The 12060-nt window shown below is 41.9% G+C and overlaps 1 protein-coding gene across 1 annotated transcript in view; it reads right to left on the bottom strand.

Moving 5' to 3' along the window:
- TRPM3 (transient receptor potential cation channel subfamily M member 3) overlaps positions 1–7839 on the bottom strand; it is a gene marked incomplete at both ends in the record, with an annotated part of 433595 nt that extends 425756 nt beyond the window's left edge. The window contains one exon of the mRNA XM_084277970.1: positions 7681–7839. Coding sequence (XP_084134096.1) covers positions 7681–7839 — 159 coding nt within the window. The remainder of the gene's footprint in view (positions 1–7680) is intronic.
- Positions 7840–12060: the final 4221 nt, after the last annotated feature.

The following is a 12060-nucleotide window of genomic DNA, read 5'->3' as shown; positions in this document are numbered from 1 at the left end:
ATCATGTTACCATTCAGGGGAAAAAATGAGAAATGAAGACAGAATAAATAGCTATAATACTTTTTTTCATTATACTTTCCAGAGAGCAAGAACATAAAATCTGGCAATAAGTAGCAGAAAGTTTTCAGCTGCTTACTTATTTAGACATGATATTTTACTTTGTTCTCCTTGCGCCTCTGCAGTGTCTGTGATTCACAGGGTTTTATAGAAAGGCAGTTTCTCTGCAATTCACAGCAAATTTCAAAAAGTTGCAACAAGAGATAGCCTAGTTGTTATATTATTTACACAACATTTACATTATGTCATTAAAGCAAATGTGTTATCTAAAAGCAAAAAGAACACAAGAACGGAAAAGAAAAACCACACCAAAAAGACGCGTAGTGGAAAAGTGTAAGACTTTTTTTTCCATTTCCGTTCTGAAGTGTGACAGAATATTATAAGTGTTGCTTCAGCAGAAGCATTAAATATATGTCTCTAAAGAGTTGTTTTCAGCTGTAAGCACAGAAAATATAATAGGATATTTGCATCACTTTACAGCCAGTGTTAGACTAAGAAGGGCAAGTTGTGTCTAAAAATGGTATGAACTGATATTAATGTACTGAATACTTTGCGAAGTATGTGTCTGTAATATGTTGTGATGAATAAAACAACATCACATAACTTTCAGGTGAATTCCAAAAGCCTGTATGCATCCCTCATGGTAGTTTCTTCCTATGGCAGGGAAAAAAAAAAAAGAAATTAAATAAATATACTTCATAAATTAAAAGTTCACAGAGATCTCACTGCAAAAGAGATGGTGAAAGGTAAAAGTGTCTCCTGATCTATATATAAATTTTGATCTCCTCACATAACTTGGTTTCCGTTTTCCTTTCTCCTCAATTACTCTTTGTGATTTAAAACTTTTTCTAATGAAACAGAGTATTTTCCAGGCAAGACGTGAGCGAGTGCACAGAACAGATAACAGATAAAAAGTCCTGTAGGAAAGCTAGCTGTCAAGGCCCTATTTTGGCTTTCTTTGGCATGATCTGGGACAACAGTACCTCTGCGTTACCAACTGACACATTACAGGTTTATCCACAATATACAATTAGAAGTGCTCAAGTTATTAAAAGCTGTCTCTTAATCCTGGATGTTCAGTTTGAAATCAATTGTCTATTAAAAAGGAAAATCAAGCACCACTTAAATATTATAAGGCCCCGAAGAAGTAAGTGAGAAAGAAGTCTGAAAACCTCTTCAATTTGTAATTTTTCAAATACAGGTGTGGAATTTGACACTGTCATTATTAAACTTCCTTTTGAAAGACATGCATTTTGATTTCAGACACAGAACTAACAGTACATTAATAATTAATAATTATTATCTCCACAAGAAAGAAAGAAAACCAGCAAGGTAACTTCAGTGCTTGGTATTTTCTAAGACAAACTTTTTCAGCATAATAACCCCTGATGTATTTTCAGGGGAGACAAATGTGAGGATTGTAAAAATGGAACTATTTTTCTGTTTCATTATTTTAACGAGAATCCCCTTCTGCTCTTTGCTTGGGTTTGGGGTTTTTCTCCCTCTTTTCCCCATCATCTGTGCTAAAAATCACATCATAGATCTGCAGCTACTTACCACTTATGACTGCAGTCAGTTAGGCCACACTCTGCTCTATAGAGTACTACTATTCAAAGCCACAGCCACAGAATAATTTGTCATGGAAGGGACTTCTGTGGATTACCTAATACAAGCATCTTCCAGAATCATTTAAAAGCAAAATCTGCAACTTTACCTTCAGCATAAAATTTAGCTCTTTCAAAATTTTTTCATACTTACAACAGAGGATTATGGATGTTTTTCCAGCATCAGACAGAACTCAGTCCATACAGCAGAGAACTCCTACACAAGAATGGTACCAGGCCAGCAAAAAACATTTTCCTTGAGACAGTTGATAAAAACATGATTCCTAGAGTTGTAATGAATTATTAACCTTTGAAAATCTAACTGTTGCACTACCTAACCGACTAGTCCACACATGCACCCAATAAGTAATGAAGAGAATATTCCCTACCCCCCACCAGTAGAAGAACAAACTCAAGATCAGCTGTCCAGGCAAGTAAATAGGTCTGGTCTAGTATAAGAGGTTTCTTGACATGTTTCCTAAGTGGAAGCTCACCGCAGGGAGACAGCAGGCAATGCATCTCAGGAGAGATTCTCAACAAAGCAACATCACATCGAGTCCTGTGTTTAATCTGAGGTATAAACAGCCATCGGTTTTGCTTTGTTATTAATCTGACCAAATAAGCAGTCAGATAAAGTGTTGTTCAACCACAGCACATGGAACTACAAAAAAAAACCCCAAACATTCCACTGTTTGATATATATTTTAAAAGCCTATTTTGTAGGTGCCAAATAGAAGAAAAAAGAGCAGTTTCCGATTCCTCCTACATTTTAAGGTATTTGTGCTGAGAATGTTATGCTTTCAGCTATCAAGAACTTTAAAAAAAAAACATGGCCAAAACAAGTATTTTCTTCAAAGATCTTAAAAACCGATCAGAAGTAAAATTCATTGCAACTCATCTGATGATGCAAGTCCTACACAAGCACAACATCCAACCTGCAACCTGCACAAGCACCTTCATAGTCATTATCCACCTACTCAAGCCTTCACCCCACTTCAAGTCACGCTGTGACTGATTTCTGTTTTCCATTTTTATTAAATCTTCTGTTGTTATGCATTCTAGACAATAAAGCCATAAGAAAAGAATCCCATGCAAATATAATGGACTCCTGCTTTTAGCTATCTCCTGCAAAATATATCCTCTAGCTGGAGGAGACACTGAGGAGCTGGGGCTGAGCTGGGAGACTTCAGGAGAGAGCAGTGCACCTTCCCACCGGTGCAGGAGGGAGAACAGCCAGGAAAAGTGTTACTTTCCATTTTGCAGACTAACAGGAGGCTAACCTGTCCGCAGTTCTTCAGGTTAGCTTCTGCCCTTTTTTCCAAAACAGAGGCATCTGGAGTGCTCCTGAGAGACCCCTGACTCAACTATCATTCGCAGCTGGAATCCCACCTTCTCTTTGAGCCCCACCACTAAGTACAGAGGCCTGGCAGACCTTGCTGGTGACAGCAAAGGTGGCGCTGGAGATCTGCCTTGTGCGTGTCTGCTGTTGCTGTATCACCTTCTCCATCTGTAGTGATCCAGCCAGGGACTTCATTGCACTTCAAGGAACCAGGTGCCCAAGTACACTCTGGACCATGTTGTGTTACACTGCACATAGGACCTGGCCTTCAGGCTGTGTTGTGATGCTCAAATTCTTTGCCCACAGGACAGACTAAGCCAACTAATTTTAAGAGAGGAGCTTGCAGGCATCTCCCACATATCACCATTAATTACACAACCTGCATCACCTTGTCTTTATCTAAAAGCACAACAAGAATTTCTTGTAAGAACATTGTTTCTGTTTGCCAGCAGAAAAGATGAATAGAGTTATTTCCTTGGAAGAAAATCCTGTAGTTGTTCGAATGAGAAAAATGAGATTTTCTACAGGTAGGGTCTGCATGGTGTGCTGCATAAGGACTGGAGGACCATTCAGTAACAAGTTATACTTGACAACCTCCAGCCATCTCCTAAACTGCCAGTGTCCTGACACACAAAAGTTCCCGATGACAAAGGGTGTCTGTGACACAGAGACTGCTTCAGGTTGCTCACAGAACAACCAGGTTCCTTATCATGATCAGTAGTCTATAACACACCCCACCACAGTGTCATGCTTCATGACCTCTACTCCACCCCTGAGCCATTAGCTGTTACCATTCCTGATGGATGCTCCAGAACCTGGAGGTGGACATCCTTTTGTCCTGTTTCAACATGACGAGCTCTGCCTTGTTCCCCCCACCCTCAACTTTTGCCTCTGTCCTTGCCACACCATTTTCTCACCTCTGGGCTGTAATTTCTCTCCCACTTTGTCTCCTCACCAGGCTGGCCAACATCTCGGCAAAGACAACAGCTGATTTCTTAAGACCACAAAATGTAGATCTCAGAGGGTAAGCTAAATTTTGTTCTAGGTCCCCTAATCTCCTCCATGAGTCACTCTGAAATCCACCTCAGCTAACTGGGGGGCAAGTACTCTACATATACTGTTCCTCAACCACATGTAACTATAGCTCAGCTCTGCCATAAGGTAGTTGATTTCTTGCTTCCAATCTTTTGTACTCAGCCCATCTGATTTTCGCTCTTCAGGACAGGATCAGTGGTTCGTAGCTGTAATTTCATTGATGCCACAGCAAAATAAAAGGGAAAAGTTATATTTCATGTGTTCATACATTTCTCATCCTGTGGGAAAATTCAGCTCAAAAGTAATACGAAAACCCTATTATCTTCAAACAATAAAGAAAAAAGTTACTGTAATCAGATACTGTACAACAGAATAGCCATTTAGCTCCTTTTTTACTAAACTAGAACACTGTACTGTGCAGCCCCTGGTGAGAATGGGTTGAAAAACACATAATTCAGAAACCATAAATACAAGACACTCGAGATCCTGGTAGAAGGAAGCCAGATATGTCTCTTGATGGGCAGAAATTAAACATGATCCAAAATGTGATGTTGTTTGGAGTGGTAAAACTTACATCAATTTGAGCAGGGGGTTTGCACTCAGCTTTCTGTTACCCAAGTTACACAGGCAGATGATGGAGGGATGAAAACAGCAGAAAAGACTTCATTTCTGAAGCAATAGCCATGATTTAATCCCACAATAGGTAACCCCTTTATTCAAAATACAGTATATTATAAATAAATTTAACACACTTGAAGTTAGAGGCTGTTTAGAGGCAGCCAGCATTCACTTTTGCAAGCCTTTTCTATCTCATATATCCTTCCCACCTTCAGCTCCTGCCAATAAAACAACTCCCTCTCTATCACTCCAGGACTAATAGCAAAGCAAGCTACAGAAAATTAAAACTCCTGGTTTGTTAAAGAAATAAGACTGTCAATTATTCTTCAGGAATTAAAAATTAAAGATATTTTTAAAAAATTAAAGAAATAAAACAAAAATAAACTTTTAGGCTTATTACTTTTAACTTTTTTGTTGAATAAGTATGAAACATCAGAACCAGCAAATTGTACAATCATATGAAGAAAAAGAAAGTTGGAAAATTCAGATGTTGGTAGACAGTACCTGATAAGAAAGATAGAGAAAAACAAGATAACTATTCTTACTTACGTTCTTACAACATGCAATTACTAATTTAAAACCTTTGCATTTGACAGAAAATCTGAAGCAAGTCTTCACAGGGAGGAAGTTAGTTCTTCAAAGTGCAGTGTTTTCCTTTTCTTGCACAAGAAGAATACCTACCTAAATGGCTTTGCAAGTCATACAGAGGACACCCTTTATGCACAACCACACACACACACACACTCACATCGGGTTACTCTGCATTTTCTTTTTAATAAATCTCAATTTTAAAGAAGTAACTGCCATATAGGTTAAAGCCCAGAGCTTGCTTTAAAGAAGCGATAGTCTAAGTCTTCAAGAAGGTGCTGAAGGTCTTCCACCTGTCCCAAACTTCCTGCCCACCCTAGTGGGCTCTCCCCCAAGGCACATAACAAAAGGCTCTTGCACTACCCTGCTTAAGGATCTAAAGAAAGCGAGTCCATACAACCTGGGCAGTTCCCAGATGATTATCAACTGACCAAAACCAGCCTTTCTGGTTTTGACAGAGCATCACTTGTTCCAATATCCTACTTCAGCGCTGAGCCCAAAAAGTCCTCCTCAGACCAATGACAACCTGTAAAAGTAAACACTGGCAAATACATAGAAGTTACTACAAGTGAAAACAAAAAAAGGAAAAAAAACAAATCAGGGAGATAAGGCTGGGGGAATGCCATAATGCTAATGTTAAAATGATTTAAATATTACACTCTTTTTTTCAGGGATTGTCTGGGGACAATTGGGGAAGTTAAAAATGGTGACAGTAAGTCTCTCTAAGAGTAATATGTTTTGGCATTGCTTTGGAAAATGATCCCCAGTTAATTTTTCTTAGTGAAATGTGATTTCTGAAAATCTATGCTGTTATAAAAGAACATTGTATAACTGAAGAAAATACAAACTAATATCTACCCACTCACAAAAAAACCCCAACAAACAAACCCAAAAAATCCAAACCAAAATCACAGAACACAAATAAAAAAGAAAACCCAACCATTCAGAATTAACCATTCCCATCTGTCCTACAATACATGGCATTTACTAGTTCAACTGTAATGCAAATCCGCTGATACAAATACACCAGTTTAACAGTGCTTTAGAGAAGGTAACAGGAGGAAGTTGCTCATCCGTTCAGAACGATTCTGGAACTGTAAAGATTCATCAAAGATTATTTAATACAGATTTTCAGCTCTGGCCAAACACTTGCAACCTGATTCTCATTCAGGGTTCTGCCTGGAGTAAGAATTCGTATCTGCTGTAAATCACATAAAACATTTTGCTTAGAACAACAGAAACTCAACAAGCCCTACCGAAACCCAACAACCAATCCTCAATGGTAATGTGAATTTTTCTGATGAGTTCACCTGAGAATTGAATTTAAGGCCCTTGATGCAAGAATAAGTTAGTGTATTCTGAAACAAAGCCCAACAGTACCTAAATTATAGTATTATAACCTACAGACTGGTACAGATGAATGCAATACTCCTCCTCTCCCCCCTCCATAAGAGAATAGTGTTACTTTCTCTGATGCTTTCTTGTTGCCATGGCATCCTTTCTACCGTAGGTCTCTTCACCCTGATGTTATTTCCCCAGTTGGCATTCAACCTTTGGGCATCTTAGTGTCTGCTCAAAAGCTTATAGATCTATGTTCCTTTTTGAAACAACACATTTGATCTGTTGAATATCACTCCAGATTGCAGAGACTTAGCTTTTGGTAAGGACATACAACATTGTTTCTAAACACATGAGGACAGAAGCTGTACTTGGGCAACACGCAATTCATCCAAAAATCTTTGCTTGTGTGTGTTTCTTTTGCACCTAGCACTAGGGTTCTGATCCCCAGGAAAAGGACCATCAAGCACTCCTGAAAATGTCACTCATTTCTAATACTCATATACTCAGTTTGTTTTCTCGATTTCCAAGTACATCCTGCCAAAACGTTAATCTTCCTGACATGTAATCTGTGTTGTGGCATGCATTTTCAACAAGATGTCTGTCCACCCAACTCGGAGATTCTTGACACATCCCCCCCAGCTGGCTGAAGGCAGACCCATCACCAAGGAAGGCACCTTCCCAAGAAGAAAACCCCAGCTTCCCAAGAACACGTTTTGTTTCTTTTTTTAGTCTACTTGCCTACAAGTCTTTGGCTTATTATGACACTTTGGGCTGCGCAACGCGAGCACGAGTCTCCAGCCGCTGTTTGGCAGCCGCGCCGCCTGCGCTCCCGGGCGGCTCCGGCACCCGCGGCGGGAGCCGGGCTGCCGCTCTCCCGGGAACTGCGCGCAGCGTGGCCGCCGAACAGCTACCCTCGCACGCACCGAAAGCCGAACCGGAGACTTTGCACCTGTTACGGCTACGGAGTGAGATTCAGCACACGGGAAAGGGGGTTCTTCTTCCCAAAGCGCAACAGGTTCGTTAACACCACCCCTGCCCACCGGCCGAATTCACAACGTGCCCGGACGGAGCATCCCGGACCCGGTCGCCGGCACTCACCGGAGGCGCGGGCGTAGAGGGTCCGCCGCGCTTGGAGGAGCCGCGCCGGGAGCTCAGACGCCTCCAGGACTCCGCCAGCCGCCCGCGGCTGCTGCCCGCCGCCCCCTCGACGGAGCAGCCCCGCTCCACCGCCCCGGGGCTCCGCCGCCTCTGCCCCATGGTCCGCGGCGGCACGGAGCCCCGCTGGTGGCTCCGCGCCGCCCTTAGTTTTAACGATGCTGTCGAGCCACCGGGGGGGGGAAATGTGGTGTGGGGAGGGGGGAGAGTGGAGGTGGGGGAGGCGGGTTGGGGCGGAGCGGCGCCGCCCGTCCTCCGTGGCCGCGGGACTGCCCGCGGGGAGCCCCGGTGCCGGGGTGATGGGGCGAGCGGCGCGTGTTCCGCGGGGAGTGGGAGGGGAAGGCGGGAAGGGAGGGGCACCCGAGGGAGCAGTGGCAGGGGGGAGTGATAGGGGACACCCGCCGGGGCGGGGAGAGGGAGATGTGGCAATTAAAGCTCGGCGTATCCCATGGCAAAATTACTTTTAATCCAGGCAAGGAAAAGTGCCCGGCGTGAACTGGGGAACAGGCGCGGTGAGTGAAAAGGGCGGATAGCCATACGCGTTTAGACGTGACAGGTCACGCCTGATCCCTTCAGTGCCTAGGTCTCCCCGGAATCCTGCCAGAAGGGTTCTTCTTCTCAATAAACTACATTAGTAGTTCTACGGAACTAAATTAGTAGTTTGCCTGTAATAAAATGTGCTCCTTCTTAAAATCCAACGGCAAGTAACAGGTGCACATGAAGTTCAGCTTTTTTTCCCTACTGTTTACACTTAGGAGGATAAAAACACCAAGTCAGAAGCAAAAGATATCATGGTATCCTTTTGGGGAAGAGGGGGGCTGTTTTGCTGTATTCAATTCGATGAAGAGCATTTCTGAAATTAAGACTCAGCTACTAATACTGGAAAATTCTCCTGTGGTACTGGTCAGAGTCTTGGATTCAATATGCCCTACGAGGGAGGCACTTTAGGAACATGCAGATTGGGTTAATTGTCTCTGCATGCTGGCACAGGGCACTGGTGCGGTGCCGCAGAGGAAAGCTGCCTCTGTTCTGCCCTCCCACCTCACTGCTGACTTTTTTTTTTTCACCCGGAGAGACGATGTTTAAGTCTCCAGGGCTGAATTAATACGGTAGCCAATCAGTAAGTTAGCATTCAAGCTCAGGCAACAGCATTGTGGGGTAAATATTTCATCTTGTTCTACACAGCCATGAGTAGAATAGAAAAAAAAAAAAAAAAAAAAAAAAACAAAACAAAACCCCAAAGAGTTAGATGGATGGTCTCTGTTCTTCAGGGATCATTAAAAAATTAGAGTGAGTGTTTTGCAGGTTTGTACTTATGATTTAACCCTTCTTAGAAAGATTTCTTAGAAGATTGTTTTAGAAAGTCAGATGTGTGCTGCTCTCTAGGGCAGCTGAAGTTTCTTAAGTATTGAAAATGACTTATGAAAGGATGGATTTTTGTCATAGTGTACCCAAAGACATAATAACAAGCAAGCAAGATTGGTCAGAGTTTCCAAAGAACATGTCAAATTTGCTGTTAAATACAGACTGTAAGTTAATGGCTAAGGATTTTGTTGTGGCATTAGGTGTTCTAATGCCTTCCACACCCTTAGTCGGACTCCAGAATGATTAAGTACCTTCCATTCAATGGCGTTAGGCGTTATCCGGAGAGTCTTCTTCTTCCAACACCTGTAACTACAGCACATTACTTCATTTGTGTGAGCTATTCTCATGAGCACTTTTAGCTTCATTTATTCCCCAATGAGGCACCTCAGCCTTTGGTCAACTTTGCTGAGTAAGTCAATTACCTTATCATTTATAATGGCATCTACAGATCAACTCTCCTCATGTGTCCTCTATCTCCTAGTCATAACTATGAAATTCCCAAGTCCTGTACTTTTTTGTAACTATGTGTTAGAGGAATTCAGTGATTTTCAAATCCTACTAAAATTTGCAAGCAAGTTAGTTTTTAAAAACTAGAATTATATAAAACCCAGAAGACATGGTCTCAAGGAGCCTTCTTAGAAGGGAGAATGGGGAATAAGAATCTCTCTGAAGGAATTCATGGACAGGCTACATAAATATTTGCATTACTGATTTGTCCGTAGTCTTGATTAATTCTTTGGCAGTTTGGTGCCTTCACCTGTTTGGTTATACAGGCAGCACCAGACTACTTATTCAGCTCATAATACCATGTAAGATACAACAGAAAAGCAAGCAAATAATATTGTATTATTAGATGGAATATTATTTTAAATAGGCTACACACTTCAAACTAAAATAGAACTAAATTATAGCCTGGAGCAATTTAAACTTTGTCAAGTCTAATACACAACACAGGTCATTTGAATAACATCAGGTGGTCAGATTTTGTGAAAAGCAATTCACTTGTCAATAGATGTGAATATACTGTTTCCTTTCAAGTGTGAAAGCTGAAGTTTCAGTGCAGACAACAGCTTCTTTCTTATTTCAGCCCATAATTCATCTGAACACAACAACCTAAGTGCCAGTCACCTTTGGTATGAACCATCATAACAGTAAGTTTCAACTTGTTAATGGTCTGACAGGATTTAATGCAACATGTATGTTTAATAACCACCTACGCAGTATTGGTTTCTAAAATTTATATTATACACACCATATGTTTATTCCTCATATGCTTGTACATATTGCTGTTAGGGCTTTTATCAGGCATGCTGTATGCCTGGCAAGGAAGTATTTCCATCCTGAACAGAGAAGGACATGGCCACTGATTATGTGTACAGTAGCCTGTTATCCTTGTTTCAGCCTTCATCATTCCACCTTCATGCTTGTTCTTCACAGTCATTTATATGTATGTCCACAAATTTATCAAGAATTACAGGGAGTCATGTCAATAGGTGGTGACAGGGCTCCATTTACCTGGTTACTCTTCTAGCCTAGCAGGGTCCAAGACCCACTGAACATTTTAGGGGGAAGTTTGAAGTACTCAGAGGCTTGGAAACACTTATTCAGGGTCTATGAAATGTCATTTCAGTTTGCATGAGCAAGACAGAAGCTCTAGAGTAGTTTATGTCAGAAGAGACCACTGGAGATCAACAGGTCCAAATCTCTGCTTAAGTAGGTCCATTTAGATCAGGTTGCTCAGGGCTTTTTGCAGTCATATCTTGAAAAACCCCAGAACTAAGATTTTGTAGCTCCCCTGGACAGTATTTCAGTGCTTAAGCATGGTTTCAGTGAAAGAGATTTTCCTTATAGCTAACTAGAAATTCTCATGTTCCCACTTGTGGGTTTTTTCTGCTTCTCCCTTCACCACACACCTTCAAGAGAGTCTGGTTCCGTCTTCTCTACGGCTTCCCATTCAACAGTTAGAGGCAATAACTTTCTGTAGGTCCTGTCCTTAAGGCTGTTTAAACCTATCCTCCCAGTCTCTTCTCAGCAATCGTGTGGCTGAGGCCTTCTACAGACAACTAGAAGTAGCCTCACATTTACAGGCCCTGCAGTATCTGCTGGGGGAACACCAGAACCAGGCATAAGCATTGGCTTCTTCATGGATATGCTTGAAAGATCCCATAGGATAAGGACCTGAAGAGGAGCCCGAGAGAGATGGTTGTTATTCAAGGATCACCTCCTCCGAGCTCAAGAGCAGTCTATCCCAGTGAGAGGGTAATTCATGCAAAAAGACCAGGATGTCTGCATAGCTGAACAAAACTCAAATGTAAGGATGAATTTAGAGAAGGTGAAAGCAGGGATAGGAAGCCTTGGATGAATACAGAGGTGGTATCCTTGCAAACAGGGATGACATTAAGAAAGCCTATGCCCAACTGGTGCTGAATCTGGCAAGTATGTCATGCCCAAAGGCCTGAGAATGAAACCCCTGTGGATAGTTCATACTCATGATGTAAGAAATAAAAAAGACAAGCGATCACAAACACTGTGTAAATATGTACTATTCCTTGCCATGTTTCTGAGAACAGTTTTTGGCACCCCTTCCCTGCTAGGGAAGAAAGGATTTGTGTTCATTTGTGTATGTATCTGCTTTAGTCAGAGTCATTGCTATCACAGCAGTGTAGTGTTGCCAGAGGTATTGAGAGACCTCCTTGTGACTGTCATCATTGCAAGTCTGTCATGACTATGATGTAGAGCACTGGCAACTGACTTTTGGGACAGGTTGCTTGAAAATAGTTCTGCTTTCGCCTCACTCTCAGGAGAGAAAAGATCATGCTGTTGCCTTGAGTGAGTACTTGTAAGTCTGCTGGGGGGCAGAGGAGTGCAATTTGCCTGGATGATATCCTGGCAGCTACACAAGTGGGAGTTTTTCAGTTGATCATGCCTGCTGTAAGGCAGTCTTGACTACGTCTTGGA

This window comes from Gallinula chloropus (assembly GCF_964237585.1).
Source record: "Gallinula chloropus genome assembly, chromosome: Z".
In the NCBI taxonomy this organism is placed as follows: Eukaryota; Metazoa; Chordata; class Aves; order Gruiformes; family Rallidae; genus Gallinula; species Gallinula chloropus.
This window is presented reverse-complemented; position numbering and strand designations above follow the sequence as displayed.